At 46.4% G+C, this 16,190-nt stretch overlaps 1 protein-coding gene across 2 annotated transcripts in view; it reads right to left on the bottom strand.

Moving 5' to 3' along the window:
* SLCO2A1 (solute carrier organic anion transporter family member 2A1) overlaps positions 1–15,739 on the bottom strand; it is a 59,128-nt gene extending 43,389 nt beyond the window's left edge. For both annotated transcript variants that reach the window (XM_083506444.1, XM_083506445.1), the window contains exon 1: positions 14,659–15,739. In XM_083506444.1, coding sequence (XP_083362570.1) covers positions 14,659–14,736 — 78 coding nt within the window. In that variant the 5' untranslated portion in view covers positions 14,737–15,739. The remainder of the gene's footprint in view (positions 1–14,658) is intronic.
* Positions 15,740–16,190: the final 451 nt, after the last annotated feature.

Raw genomic sequence — 16,190 nt, 5'->3', positions numbered from 1 at the left:
AAAACACACCTTTCTGGCCTTTCAGCTGCCTGTTGAAACGTTTCTGTCTAGCACATGCATCTGAAACAATACACTTTCCTTTCCTTTTTATTTTTTACCCTGCTCCCACTTCCTCCCATTTCTCTGTTGCTTCCTCCGTGTTGAATTTTAGTTTGCAACCTCTTCGGGTCAGGTGGTGCTATATAAATAAAATAAAATCCACTTGAAATGAACATAGAATCCCACTACCTTTAGAAGGGTGGGGGGAAACTACCTAGACTTAACACCTAGGTAGGAATTAGAGGTGGAGGGAGAGATTAGATTCCATTCATGCTGAAAGGCAAACCTACTTAATTTGCACTTTCCAAAATGCACGAACAGAAACACAGCCAACCTTTGAAATTCGCTCTTATCTGAATTTTGCAATGCGGTTCTCCAGCCAAGGAATGTGTACAGCATGTAGCAGGGTAAAGTGTGCATAAAAATGCACATATTAGTGAAAATAAGATACAAAAATGCATTATATTAGGGGGAATTGCTTTGCAACAATGTGTACACCAGGCAAAAATGCATAGAAACATTTGTATATTAAGAGAAATTCACTGATGAATTTCCCCACACTGTACATGGAAATGGGGAGAACTGGACTTAAAAGTAGAAAAAAGTGAAACTTGGTGGAACTGACAAATTCCCTCATCCTTGGCAGGAAAAGCCAATCACAGACACTTGGGCTGTAAAAACTCAAGAGGTTTCAAAACTGCTGCAAGCTCTGTGAACCAATATAAGGCTATTTTGATCCAGAAAGATCCAGGTGTCTCTCTCAGTAGCTGTGAGATCATATTTAAATCAGAGAATCAAAGTGTTTGATGGGTGCAAGTGGTAGTTTCTTCTTAAATCACTTATAAGGGCAGAATTTGCCATGCATTAGCCCAGGCACTCCAAACTCGGCCCTCCAGATGTTTTGGGACTATAATCCCCATCATCCCTGACCACTGGTCCTGTTAGCTAGGGATGATGGGAGCTGTAGTCCCAAAACATCTGGAGGGCTGAGTTTGGGGGTGCCTGCATTAGCCCAAGCCCATAAATATCTAATTCCCAACCACCAGATACTACTGTGCCAGAAGGGGGAAAAACAGGAATAAATAAGCAGCACTGAGAGAGAGTTGTTGGCTGCAAGCAAAGATTTAAGTAAACTAAGCCTAAATGACATACTGTCAACCACTATATCATGTTCAGTGTTTGCAAGGATGTGAGTGTCAGCAAAGGCAGGAGAGTCAGTTTTGTTACCATCTCTTACTCATAGTATGTTATCTAACTAACAAATCACTGCCTGGTGTGGTGCATGTGATCATATTGTATCAGAGCACTGTCTTGGGGTCAATGGGGGATGCCCAGACACTTGAGAAAACTCTTCAAGCTGTTGTCACCTCATGGAAGGCAGTGATTTATAGCCTGGCTGGGGATGGTTATTATACAAAGAGATCAATTTGCTAAAAAGAAAGAGAGGAATTTCTATGAAGTCAACGTTTAGAAAAAGCACTGGCCTTTTAAGGAAATGTCTGTTAAAAGCTTCTCAACATCTTTATTACCATACAGTTTTTGCAGTGTCTGAAGAGATCTGATCCGAAAAGTCCCAAGACTCGGATGATTAGGGTCAAGCAGCCTGCAGAAGGCCACTGCGAGAGAATTATTCGGGAGCGATGCATTTGATTAGATGAACTATTGAAAATTCAACATTTGGACTTGAGTGCTAGAAACTACACAAACCAGGCTTGGTGGCATTCCACTTATGGCCAACTTCTCCAAAAACCATACTTAAGCTTTGGTGGGCCTTTAACGGAAGACAATTCCAGAAGAAAACAAATTGAGAAGGCTTCCTTACAAGCCAGTGTTGCGCTTGGGATCAGACAGAAGAGAGCTGTTAGCTGCCCGCCACATTACAGAGACTCAATTGGCCTCCATTAGAAGTCAGGCATTTGGTGCTGTTGGTTCCATGCTGTGGTGAACACTTCCCAGCAGAGATTCAGCAGCCATTCCTGCTTTTGACTTTCAGCCCTCTCTTGAAGGCCTTTTCACAAAAACAGGCGTTTGCTGTTGTTTTGACTGATCAGCCAATCCCTTTAATTATTATTTTTATTGTTTTTAAATAGTGTTTTATGTCTTACTGTTTTGCATCACCCTGATATTTTATGATAAACCAGTACAGAAATATGGTTTTACAGAAAATTGGCACATGGGGCGTTCCCCTGCTTGCCTGGAGTTCCTTCTGCCTCCACCCTCCTCTCCTGTTTTCTTGCCACCACACCAGCAGAGACCCAGGAGCATGGCACTGAACCTTGATTACCAAACTGCTTTTCATCGGCCCCATTTTTGAAGACTGAGACTTTGCTGCTGCCTTATTCCCCCGTTATTTTAAAAGGTTCATTGTATAGGGCATTATTTGTGCCAGTCAGGTTTCTTTGTGTCTCCCCTTCTTTGCTATGGCTAACCTGTTAACAACGAATTACTGTGTAATCTTTATATTCTAAAGAGCTGTAAGAATGTATTACAGTGGTACCTCTGGTTATGTACTTAATTCGTTCCGGAGGTCGGTTCATAACCTGAAACTGTTCTTAAACTGAAGCACCACTTTAGCTAATGGGGCCTCCCGCTGCCGCCACGCCGCCAGAGCATGATTTCTGTTCTCATCCTGAAGCAAAGTTCTTATTGGGAGATGATATACTATGAATTGAAAAAAATGTTCAAAATGACATTTGTAAAAGAACCAGAAGCATTTTTGTTAAGGATTTTAGGACAAGACCTGCCAAGAAAAACAAAGAACTTATTTAAGTATACTACAACAGCGGCAAGTGTGTTGTTAGCACAAGGATGAAAGAATGAGGAAATCCCCAACGAAAGAACAATGGCAAGAAAAACTGATCAGCTATGTGGAGTTGGCAAAGTTAACATATAAACTGCGTGATAAGGACAACCGTGACTTCAAGGAAGAATGGGAACTATTTACAAACTACAGTGGTACCTCGGGTTAAGTACTTAATTTGTTCCAGAGGTCTGTTCTTAACCTGAAACTGTTCTTAACCTGAAGCACCACTTTAGCTAATGGGGCCTCCCGCTGCCGCCAGAGCATGATTTCTGTTCTCATACTGGAGCAAAGTTCTTAACCCGAGGTACTATTTCTGGGTTAGCGGAGTCTGTAACCTGAAGCGTATGTAACCTGAAGCAAATGTAACCCGAGGTACCATCAAGAAGCTCAGCACTGCATGTATGGCTTTATTCCATTTAATCCCCACAACCTCCCTGTAAGGGAGATTAGGTTGAGAAGTTGATTTGGTCCAAAAGATTTCCAGGAAGCTTCGATGTGGGGTGGGGATTTGAACCCAGGCCTCCCTGGGCAATGTCAATACACTATCTCCTCTGCTGAAGTGACTCAACTAATACAGTGGTACCTCAGTTTTCAAGCATCTCGGAAGCCCAAAGTTTTGGTTTTCGATGCCGAAAACCCGGAAGTAATTGCTTCCATTTTCGAACGCGCCTCAGAAGTTGAATGGCTTCCACTGTGTGTTCAGTTTTCACCACTGAAATTCTCCCTTTGTGCCTCGGTTGTCGAACATTTCAGAAGTCGAATGGTCTTCCAGAACCGATTATGTTTGACAACCGAGGTACCACTGTACTTAACATTTATACTGCACATTTCATGTGCTCAAAGGGTTTAATGAACAGATTAGTGAACTAATGTAGTCATGATCCTCATATTTCAGACTGGGGGCTAACAGAACAGGGGGTTGCCTACTTAGCAAGATGAGTGAAGGGGGCACCCCCTGGTTTGCAGTTTATACTCTTCAGTCACTCTGCTATACCAGAATAAGTGTAAAAGGGACTAAAGAAAGAAACGAACCTTTTTATTGTTTCTGTTCCTTTTTAAAGACCTTCTCCTGAAAAATACAACCAGCTGTATGCTGTCCAAGTGTTGTTGGACTCCCATCCCATCAGTTTCATCCAATATGATCAACAGTCAGGGATGATGGGAGTTGGAGTCCAACATCATCTGGTGGCCCACAGGTTGCCGACCCTGGTATACCTTAGCCTATGCATGTCTACACAGAAGAACGTACAAGGGGACTTGTAAGTGTGCATACGATTGCAGCTTTACTAAAAAAAGAGAGAGATTCCTTTATATGAGGGGTGGGGAACCTGTAGTTGGGAAGGGCCAAGACAGAGCGCCAGGCTGGGGGCTCAAATCCCAACTCAGTGGGTGACATTGGGCAAGTCACTGTCTCACACGGCCTGTGATTTGCCTCACAGGGTCCGTCTGCAGAAAAGAAAGGAGGAACGCGTTGACAATATTCAGCTAGATGGACCAACATAATGCAGTTTCCTTCACTCCTACAAAAATCCATGTAAACCACCCTAAGCTTCTTGGGTCAAGGGGAAAGATGGTATTAAAATAAAATCAAGAAATACCTTAAAAGCTGCAGTTAACAGCAATCATCCTGATCACCTGAGTTAAGTTGGCTTCCCTGATCCTCCAAGACTACTATGGACAAAGCACCGTCAAAGGAATTCTCTCCCTCAGGTTTGTCACCTATTCATTAGGGCTTTTCCTCCTCAGCAAGCGCTGTTCCTACTGCTGTATCACTGCAATAAAGGCCCTGCTGGTTTAGTTACCCAACAATCCACCAGTTTGTTTGCAGACTCCGGATTCCTGGAGTGCGTGTGTGCACGCATGTTTCCATAGCTGGCTCTTTGTACTTGCGCTGTTACTCTGTGCTAGATAAGCGCAGGGAGTGGGGATTACCAGAGTTTCCTCTGCGCTTTCAAATCCCTTTTGTTTTTTCTCTTGACCTACGCACTTAGGCAACCTCCCTTCTCATACCGACACTGGAGGCCATGCCCTTGCCCACAGTATCAGGAGCTCCCGCTGCTTAATTTGCTCGTGCTAGTCTTATCTGTGGTGACCACTCCTTGGTGAGATTTCGGCATGGAGCCACCTTACCCTCCCTCAGAAAAATGGGCCTGCCTGCTCTTGTTTCCCCTGAGTGGTCTAGCTCAGCTGGCAACAGCTGCCCTCTTTGGGCACTTGCGGGTCACTCCGGCCTTATGATTGGCAGTTGTCCATGTCCAGGCGCTGGCAAGAAGGCAAAATCCCACGAAACAGAACAGGACAATCTGTAGACGAGATGTTCAAAACACATTTCTCCCCTGGAATGATCCCGGAAACTGTAATTTCTGAAGGTTGTTCCCCTCAGGTGGGGGAATGTGCTTTGAATATATGGTGTGTACACAGCCAGAGAGTGTGTGTGTTTGTGTCACCTAGCCATAAGTGGTTTATTTCATGCTTCTGCAAGAGCATCCTCTTTAATTTGCAATTGCCACCAAAAGGTGTGCTGGTCAAGAGAAGCAGCTACAGTGGTACAGTACCTCGGTTTAAGTACTTAATTCATTCCGGAGGTCCGTTCTTAACCTGAAACTGTTCTTAGCCTGAAGCACCACTTTAGCTAATGGGGCCTCCTGCTGCTGCCGTAGCACGATTTCTGTTCTCATCCTGAAGCAAAGTTCTTAATCCGAGGTACTATTTCTGGGTTAGCAGAGTCTGTAACCTGAAGCGTATGTAACCTGAGGTACCACTGTATGCCCAACTCTAAATATGTTTACTCAAGTCCCGCAAAGCTCAACAGGATTTGTTCCCTAATAAGTGTGCATTGCTGTAATGAGGTCGTAATCATGTGCATAATTACTTGGAAGCAAGTCCTGTGGAACTCAGGGAGACTTACTTTTGAGTAAGCTTGCAAAGGCTGCACAACTTAGGCACACCTACCTGAGAGTAAGCCCCACTGAACTCAACAGGACTTCCTTCCCGACTTATTCTCTCCAGCTCGTCTCAGCAAGGCAAAAAGCAGGAAGGTCTCTTTGAAGAGAAAAGAACCAGCTCTCTCTCTCATTTACAGAGATCTCTCCTCCTCCAAACTACCCCCACTTTTGGTGCTGCAGCCAAGATAAACACACACTACATCCTGATTCAATCACGAAGTTATCAACACTCTGCTTTCCTACCAACATTACATGAACCAGGTAAAAAGGCAGCAAGGAAGCCTTGCAACATCCTTTCAACTGCCGCACATTTGCTCTGAGCAAAGGCTGACATTTCTTAGACCTGGAAGGAATCCGGCTTCCAAGCCTCAGTAAAATGTGTACAATCCAAGGAATGACATCAGAAGCAACTCCACCAGTCAGGCACACAACACCTATGAATGGGTTCAAGGCCATTAATACTTCTCATCCTTACTTTATATGCTTCAGCTGAAACCTTTTTGAGCTGAGGGTCAAGGAGCTTGCTAACCTTGCAAATAAATTAACAGAATGAACTAGTCTTCAGAGGGTTTTAATAGTGATCCTGTCTTCTACATACCCATGTTACACAAGCCACAAAGGAAGCAACTCTCTTCCCATTCACAGAAATGAGATTGCCCTATCATTAGGGTGCAGTGGGGGAGAATCTCATTCCCCATGGGTGACAAGAAAAATGGCTGCTTGAAAGCCTGACCCAACTGTGGAACAGTTACAATCAGTTCTGGCACTCCAATTACTGGATGCATTTTTTGAAATGAGTAAGCCAGCCAAGGAAACTTACTAGCCAGCCAAGAGACTAGCTTCTTGCCTTTCAATGTCTCATGAGAGGGGAGCAGGGGTGTTCTTTATGACCAGGCATGGAAATGGAGCTTATGCTTGTAAACAGTATCCTTCTAACAAGGGGACTGGTGGAGAAGGAATGATCTATCCCCCACTCTGTCAGTCTATCTTAGTATGAGGCAGCTTCCTATGAATTCTTGGCCATCGTTGAATTCCTGGCCACCATAGACTACAAAGCAAGTGATATTGCAAAGTCGGATTAAGCAAGACTTCCTGTTCTACTAAAAAAAGCAGTGACCCCCCTTCCCCCCCTCACAGCACTCCACATGACCAGTGAATTTCTGGTCTTATTTCCCCCAAAGATTTGGGACACTCAGAAACCAGAGATCCACATCCTTTTTGACTTCATCCTGTTGCATTTTGCTCCCTGACAAACCCACCCTCAACTGCGACCAGTGGTATAGTGTGGAGGGGGCCAGGACGTCATAGCCCTGGGCACATGATTTTGAGGGGGCATGAACCAGGCACCCCCATGCAGGGATCCCTGTCCCACCCTGTGTGCCACTGGGGATTTCTGGGCCCTGGAACCCGGCCTGGCCCTGATTTGTATAGTGTATATAGGTCACCAAATTTACTTCTCCTTAGCAAACACATTTTAGATTTTCAGTGCAAAATATACACAGTTTTGGTTTAAGTATGAGCATCTGTCTCTGTTGATACATATTGAACAAAGATGGGCAATGCCCAGATAGTAGCATCTATGACTGTTGGTGTGAATGGCTACTTAACTGAATTTGTTGCAGACTGTATACTTTTTTGCATCTGAATGTGTGTATCACACACATGCACACCTACGTAATTGCCAATTGAGGGTAATGCTCCATACATCTGATGAAGTGGACTCTGCAGACCACAAAAGCTGATGCCACAAAAAATGTATTGATATTGAAAGTACGACATTGGTTTTGCTGCAAGAGACTTAACACAGATACCATTCCAGAAGCTGGACTAGGACTGATTTAGCCAGCAATCCTAACCATCCTCCGATCAAAACCTGCCTTTCCTGAACCTTTAAAACAAAAGAACAGCCAATGCATTTGTTTGAGATGGTCTCCCCTTTTTCCCATGCTAAAATGGAGATGAGCTTCTAATCAGATCTGGCATTTCTGGTTGCTTAATTCTGAACTGAGGCTTTCCATTATTAGGTCAACAACAATCTTACAAAGTAAGAGCAAAAGCTTTCAGGTTTTCCAAAACTCTTCACCAGGCTAAATTAAAACAAAGCAAAGTGAAAGGAACTCGTGGAAGACACCATGAATCTGCATCTGGTCAGAGTCTTATGGCAGAATGTGGGCAGAAGGAGGGGATGTTCAAATGAGGAGGTTGGCTCCCTCCTCCCACACTGGGCCACAAGACTCTGACCAGATGAAGACTCATGGCATGACCGCCAGCTCAGTTTCTCCCTTTTCCCTAAGCCACTTTCTTAGCCATCCAGCCTGATGGAAGAATATTTTTAAAACTCAAAAGCTTGCACGTTATTTCACAAGATGAGTTTAATAAAGGGTATTGTCCTAAAATAGATTTTGGATATTTCATCACGGTCCAAAAAAGCTACCTTTACTTTTTTTTTGTTAACAATCCACTTCCTCAGCAACTCTTATTACTTTCAGCTGCCAATTCCCCAGAAGCTCCCAAATGTCTCCGTGCAGCTTCTTATCTATGAATTTGCCATGATGAGCAGATATCTAAGGACCACGATACTAGCGGTACCAGCTCCCTTCTCTTCCTCCTCCTCCATCACTAGCTGTGGCTAAACATCAGCAGTTAGGGGCCTCTGAGCTCCCACCTCAAGAGTCATGTGGAAGTGATTCAACCTCTCCCACAGCAGATGAAGGATAACCGGGATGTGGGGGGGGGGGGGGAGAGAGAAATACTCAGCACAGAGGCCTTTCTCTGAAAAGGCTGCTGTTTGTTATTTCTGGAGTAACTTTTGAGAAAGGCATTCTGTAAACACCGTGCCATAAAACAAATAGGAGCTCCATTATCTTGTGCCGACAGACCAGAGCTTGAGGGGTGTATTTAACAGAGAAATGCCTTGTACCGGAACCAGAGCAATGTTTAGCAGCTGCTGCTGGAGCTTATGAAAGTAACGCTGCTTGTTTAGTTTCTCTGGCACAGCCAACAACGTCTGTGCAGGTAGGGTCTTGGCACTGCCCCAGCTCTCGCCTGGGGAAGACAAAGCGAGGACTAAACCTCAGCTCCACACAGACATCATCCCGCCAGGGGCAGGGCTGCCTTGTTGTCATAACGGAGAGGAACATGGGACTGCCGCTCTCCATCCGCTTGGCTTGCAAGCAAACAGATTGCCGGGTGGAGAGAACCCATCCCAAGCAAACTTGCCATGCCGATGGAACACAACAACAAAAGGTAGCAAAATCATCATTGTGCCAACACCAGTGTTCATTCTTACGATGGGAAACCAGGGAAAGCTTCAAACTTAGCATGCTGGCTAATGAATACTAATGAATTTCTGCAGTGGTCCTGCTGCCAGACTAAACAGCATGTTTCCACATGAGCAGGCGTGCACACACACACAAAACTGTGGAGAAACACAACTGCTGTGGGATTTGAAAGGTGACTATGACCCCATTCAGAAATGACAAGGTGAAGTTTCCAAAAATCGAGTGGGTGTAGAACAGGAGTAGGGAACCTCAAGCCGGGGGTGTGGGGAGGAGGCAGATGCAGCTTTCTAGGCCAAGCCTGGTTTCCCCAGGCTACACCTCCTCACCAGTCCAGCCTCCTGACTTCCCCAAGTGCCTTTGCCTGGCTGAAATGTGTCCTTTAACTGCTCGCCTGGCCGGTGCATGGAGAGAAGTGTGGGGGGTGTATACATGGGTGACTATGCAGAAGCCTCTGACTTCTGCTTGGCTGGAATGCAGCTTACTGTACTAAAGGTATGGATCACATCCACCCTTTGACCAGTTTTTGCCACTGGCATGCGACCCTCTGAGAGGTTCATCATGATGGAATGTGGTCCTCTTCAAAAAGGTTCCTGCACCCCACTTTCGTATAAAAGCCACGGGGATCAAGGTCCAGATGAACCAGCATGGTGAGGAAAAAGTTGGATTAGAAAAAGGGGGACTCGGGTTCAAATGCCCACTCATGGCCTATCGCTTTCTCGCAACACTCTCAGTCTGATCTAGCTCAAAGCCTTGCTCTGGGGACAAAATGGGGAGAGAAAAGAACTACGTATGAGATACTTGGGGGGAGGGCAAGATAAAAATGCAGCAACAATAAATGCAAAGGTAACAGATAAACCCACTGCAGCTGAAGGTATTGTGAAACAGCAAGTGACTGACTATTGGGCTCATGGCAAATATATGTTTATTTACAAACTTCTTGTCCGCTGGCTTGGTGCTACAAGCTTTGCTCAGGTTCTAAATCATTTTACAAAGACCACGGTGTTGTTCAGTCACAGGGTACAGGGTTAGCTCCAGAGGCCCTATGTAGAACATTTGAATCAGACACAAAGCAAACTCATTTGACCTGGTAGGGGAAGCAGTTTGGGATAGTGGTGGCCTGAGAGAGGACATTCTCCATGGCAGCCCCTAAGCTGTGGAATTCCCTTCCCCAGAGAGCTTCTCCTGACACCATCACTATGCAGCTTTCTGCAAAAGGCTGTGTCTTAGTGTAGAACCAGGTCATCAAGCGTGAGCTTCCATAGCCGCTGCCTGCCATGAACCATCCTTGGGACGATTTGCAGCAACGGCAGCAGGTATGTTCTATACTTGTGACAATATTTTATCCTCTTGTTAATTATGCTGCTTTACATGTGCATTCTATATTTGACTTCCTTTAGTAACGTTTTCTTTTGAAGTGTTTAGGATAATTGCTTTTTTGTTAACTTTGCTACGTTAAATGTGCATTCTGTACTTGACCTCCTCTGTAATGTTTTATTTTGAAATCTTTTAAGATAATATTTTAGTTCCCTGTTAAACATGTTGCTTTGAATGTATACTTTTTATTTGACTTTGCAACATTTTATTCTGGATTGTTTAATTTGATGCTTTAATTTAGGCTAGAAACGGCTTTGAATATTTTCCCCTTAAAAAATGAAAGCTGTGAAATGAACAGTAATGCTAACAATAAAATGCTGAAAACACACCTCTTTACCCTGCCCTTTGACACTTGAGAAGTGTGTGTTCGGGACCCACCCTATTCCCATGACTGTAATTTATTGGAACTAGTTTTAATTCTTGTAAACTGCCCTGCAACCTGGCGTTGGTGAAGGACAGGCAATACATTTATTGATGTTATTAATATTAATATTAATGATTAAAGGTGCTTCTTCCTACAGAGTTATCCTAGGTAAGCGCACCAGAATGCTCACTTTGTAGGGCCTATCCCAACTCTGAGAATGGGGAGGGAGGAAAAAGGTCAAGCATGTTTGCTTTTGACCCAGAAAAAATTCAAGGCAGGGAATATTTGTTCTCACTTGAGGGCTTTCCTCCCTGCACGCCCTGAGCCAGCCAAAGCACTTATAATCGGCTAGCCTGCCTCATGAAACCTCACATTTATTATGGGAACGCTGATAAAAACCCTTTCTGCAATGCTATTGTCAAGATTGTAAACAGCACGGTTGCATAACGTTAGTGGCCAACATACAACTGCCTCCACCTCTTCACCAGCTCTGGAATGTGCAAGTGAGACTCATTGGAAAAATATGTCCCCGTTGCTGTGTCATTCAAGGAAGGAAATATAGGATTGTGCTTCTCTGGGCATCTGCAATGTATTTACACCCATGACCAGTTCCCTAGGATGACAAGTGTTTATTTATCTGTACCCAACTCTGTCCCTGGACAGGGAAGCTTACAGCAATTTCATCACTGTCCAAAGAGCTCTCAATCAAAACAGGTTTCTCTCCCTCCACTCTCATTTGGGATTATGCTACTAATCCCAACAGCTTCCCTTGAAACTCTTTTTCCTCCCACCAGGACTTTTTTCTTTTCTTATTTGCATCCTTTATTCATACAAACTGGAAGTTTCCTCTTGAAACAGTTTCCCTTGTGGGAAAGTTTGCCCAGCTAAAGGTACTTTTTCTCTCTCCAGAGATCTCCCGCTCTGGTTGGACCTGTAAGGTCAAGAAAGATGCTATAGATGCAAAGCTATGAGCACTCACTCGGATCAAGTCCCATCAATAAATAAATAAATAAATAAATAAATAAATCATAATGATCATTTTATTGGTGCTTTCTGTTGATACATGCATGCATCTGGTTGCAGTGGTGCCAAACTACACGCTACATTACATGCATGGGTTGCACTTGTGCCATCAAAAAGAGCAGTCAAATGGTGGGGGGAAGATCCAGACAAGGGCCATGGGGGGGGCAATATGGAAGCACTTAATCCTCCCCCTCCCTGTTTTGTGATCTATTTGCCCCCCCCGGGGGGGGGGGAGCTGCTAACTGCACCAGTACCAGTTTCCTTCCCCGTGTAAACAGCACCTGAGGGAGCAATTTTCACCAGGACCATAATGTGCAGGAGGGGGGGAAACTCCCTCCTGCTCTCATAAGTGGTGCCATCAAGGCAGGACTTTGGGGCAAAAGACCAGGTCTCCATTCAGCAGAATAATCAGGAAGGCCCCCTAATGCAGAAGTAAGCCAAATAGTTGTTCTTGTTTAGTCGTTTAGTCATGTCCGACTCTTTGTGACCCCATGGACCAGAGCATACCAGGCACTCCTGTCTTCCACTGCCTCCCGAAGCTGGGTCAAACTCATGTTAGTAGCTTCGACAACACTGTCCAACCAAAGCCAAATAGTACACATTCCCATCTAAAGAGAGAGTGTGTGTCCCCCCCCCCCAAAAAAAATAAGATCATCATGCCCAGAGCCTAGAATTCCCTATCCACAGCATGGTCCCAAATCAGATTGCCCCACAAAGCTCCCCCCCTCCCCCAGTTACAAAAAATACTCAAGTGCAAAACACGCATTCAACACAGCATGCCCCACAGCACTGTATCAAGACCTCCCTCTCGATAAAGCCATTGTGCTTCGCTTTTATTTCCTTTTCTCATTTCTGAACTTCCTTGGTGGCCACCGACTGCTAAGGAAGGGGATCAGATGCTATACTTCTTTCCCCAGCTGGTTAGCAGCTGCCCTGCTTCTCTTAGCAAGAGGAATATGCTGCTAAGCCAGACTGTCCTCTGCAAAGACAGCATCCTTCAATCTTCTGGATAGGCAACAGCATGCAATAACGACCGCTACTTACCGTATTTTTCGCTCCATAAGACACACCTTTCCCCTCTTAAAATCTAAGGGGAAATGTCTGTGCATCTTATGCTGGGAATGTGTGACCCCTGGAGCTGGGGGGGGGGGAACCCGGGCTTCCCCCACCAGCCCCAACCTGCTCTTTGGGGATGGGGGTGAGGGAAAGCTGGGCTTCCCCCACCAGCCCCGTCGAGCTCCTGAGCAGCTCTGGGGTAGCCCGCAAAGCCTCCGCAGGGCAGCGGGGAGCCTTCATCCCGCTGCCCTGGGGAGGCTTCGCGTGGCTATCCCTGGCTTTTGCGGGAGGTGAGGGAAGGGACAGAGCGCGGCTCTCTCACTTCCCCCACCTCCTGCAAAAGCCCCCAAGAGCTGCATTATTTTTTTCTTGAATTCTCCCCCCAAAAAGTAGGTGCGCCTTATGGACAGATGTGCCTTATGAAGTGAAAAATATGGTACTTCTGAGTGTCATTATTACTCACATATGAGGCAGGGAAATGCACACATGTTCAAGAGACAAGGTTCATCCATTTACAGAGTATCATCTCTAATCAGGGGAGGGGAGGGGTAAAAGAGGGAGGATTAAAAGAGCAACACCAAGGAACATCAAGATTTCCAGACGGCAAAAGTAAGGATGGCTTCTACTCCAGAGGAGAAGCAATTATTTACAGCACCATCCAAGACATGGTCTTTGAGTTAAAAATCAATTCCCACTGATTTCCAGGTTAACAAATCTGTGGATTGGGATGAAAGCACTCAGGTGCAGGTAAATAAAGCCAGACGTTTGTCAGTGAGGGAGAGCACTATAAATGTTGGTTACAGGTACAATGGAGAATTTATTTGCCACTTTATGATCCCTATCCAGAGTGTGTTGCAACCGGAGCAATATATTCAGTGTTTGTTTAACTCAAAAATAATGGTCATTTAATTATTTAGCATTTAGTTCAAGTAAGTGTGCACAGGACTGCAAAATAATAGCCCAACCCTATGCAAGTTTATTCAGAGATATGTCCTACTGTGTTCAGCGAGGCTTACTACTCCCAAGTAAGTGTGCATTAAACTGCAGCCTTATTCCCCAGTCCTATCCATGTTCACCCATAAGTAATTCAGTGAGGCTTACACACAATCCAAACCTGGAGTTCAACCAGTGGAATTTAAATCAACATAATTTATGCTGGTTTAAGTCCAAAAAAGGGTGTGTGGCAGGGATGGGACAGGGCAAGGAGAGGCTATTCCAAATCCCTTTCAATCCATCTCATGACCTGGCAAGTCAGCAGAACTTAGCTGGCAAAAAGGGAATGGCAGGTCAAATTCCTCCCAGAGTTTGGAATAGGGTAACTTAACACCGGTGCAATTTACATGGTTTTCCTATAGTCAGGGTTGCGCAGTACAATGCAAACGGTATTGCAGCCTCAACCGTGCAATCCTATGCAGGGCTGCTCAGGATTACATTCCACCTAGTTCAATGGGATTTACTCCCAGGTAAGTGGGCACAGGATTGCATCCAACTCTGGGAATTTAAATCTGAAACAGATTGCTGTCAATGGAACCCACGACCACTAGATGAACCCAGTCCAGTCTCTACCTAAATGCGCTCGGAGGTCGCTCTGAGTGCAAGCGCTTCCTTGGCACCGGGAGTCGGACTGACTGGCAGTACTCGTGCGCTACAGAAGCCGAACTCAAAAAAGAGCCCGAACATAAAAATACACACAGTTTCATTCAAAGTAATGAATGAGAAACAAGCCATTGCACCATCCCCCAAGCAGCAAAGCTGCACCGGGGAACCCCTTACCTTGATGTTACAGAAGACGCTCGCGGAGCAGGTGTTCCCAATCCTGGGCGCTTTGCCGTTTTCCGGCGCCATCCCCATGGTCTGCTCGGCGCGATCTGGAGACTCCTCGGGAGACAAAGGGCGAGTTAGCCCGGAGCCTCAGCAGCCAGTCCCGCGTTGCCCGCGCTCCTGAACAGCCTCGCTCAGGTGCCTGCCTTCTTCGCAACCTCCCCGTGAGCCAGTACGGAAAGCTGCCCGGGCGAAAGAGCGCGGAGCGTGCCGTTTTTATAACTCTGCGGCGCACTCCGAAGCGATGATGAAACTTTCTTTCTCCTCCCTCTTTCCCTCTAGTGCGTAAAAGCAGGCGCTGGGAAATGCGCCACCGGGCACACGGCGCTTCCCGCCCGAAAAGCAGGTGGGAGCTTTTCGCTCTCCGAGGGGACGGGCAAAATTTCCCTCTCGATCCCTCCCAAGAGATCAACCCCGCAGGAAGTCAGACCCTCAGGAGGGAGCGCCGGCAAATCCCTTCCCTCCGAGTTCCTCGGCTCCAAAACCGCGCGCTCCGTGGGGAGACGTGGGGCTGCAGGCTCCGGCTTCTTCTCCGAGGTTTCCGGCTGAACCTGCCGTCGGGGCCTCTTGTGAAAGCGTCGTCGGTGGGGTGGTGGGCGAGGCCGCTCGCAGTCTTCCCGAGCACGGCATGCGCCCTCCACATGTGCGAGGTCAGGCTTCGACCTGCGGTCGGTTTGGCTCCAGCCCTTGGCTTTCCAAAGGCCCCTGGCCGGGGAGTGGCGCCCGTGGCACGGGGCGTTTGCGCAAAAGAATCGATCTCCCCCGGCTGTTTTACGCACGGCCGGCCTCGACGGAGAAGGGCCTAGCCGTGGCCTAGGCTGCTCGCTGCAGCTCGGAGCGAGGCGGGCCGCTGTCCCTGCAGACAACATGGCCCAAGCAGGCGAACCTAGCCGGTGGGCGCTTCTTTTCCACAGCTGCTTGGAAGCCCAGTCGCCCCGCAGTTACCTCGAAAGGCACTGACACAACGGAGGCCTGACCCCGCGAGCGGCCCGGCATGTTCATCTCCGGGCGGCCAACGGGATTGAACCGACTCGATTAAATATTAACCTCCCCAACGTGGCTGAGGTGGCTCTGGGCTGCCTGATCTGTGTCTACAAGTATAGCAAAATGAAGTGGGGGAACTCTGTTATCTTAAATAAGCAAACGCCTGCAAGGAGAAAACTAGCAGATCAGGGAGAAGAGGGGCTAGGACCTTTTCCTTCTTGTATTAGTTTTCTACTGGCAGGGCATTGTGTGTGTTTGTATTTAGCTAAAAAAAGGGGGAAGCTTTCAATGACAGCATCCCCCACCCCTAAGTAACATTTTCCACCTACAAGTTGAGGTCTCTTCCCTCCTCCTGTCTCATGGGGAGATCTGGATCAAGAAACCCCAGTTATATTCAGGCTGCTTCTTAGTAGAAAATGGTGACACTTGGGAAACTTCTCCAGTGAGGCAGCTGATATGGACCCTTTGATTGCGGGTCCTTCCCCGTTCCACTGTAGTAT

This window comes from Podarcis liolepis, assembly GCF_965112155.1.
Source record: "Podarcis liolepis genome assembly, chromosome: 5".
NCBI lineage: Eukaryota > Metazoa > Chordata > Lepidosauria > Squamata > Lacertidae > Podarcis > Podarcis liolepis.
The sequence above is the reverse complement of the archived record's forward strand: the minus strand, read 5'-3'. Positions and strand labels throughout refer to the sequence as shown.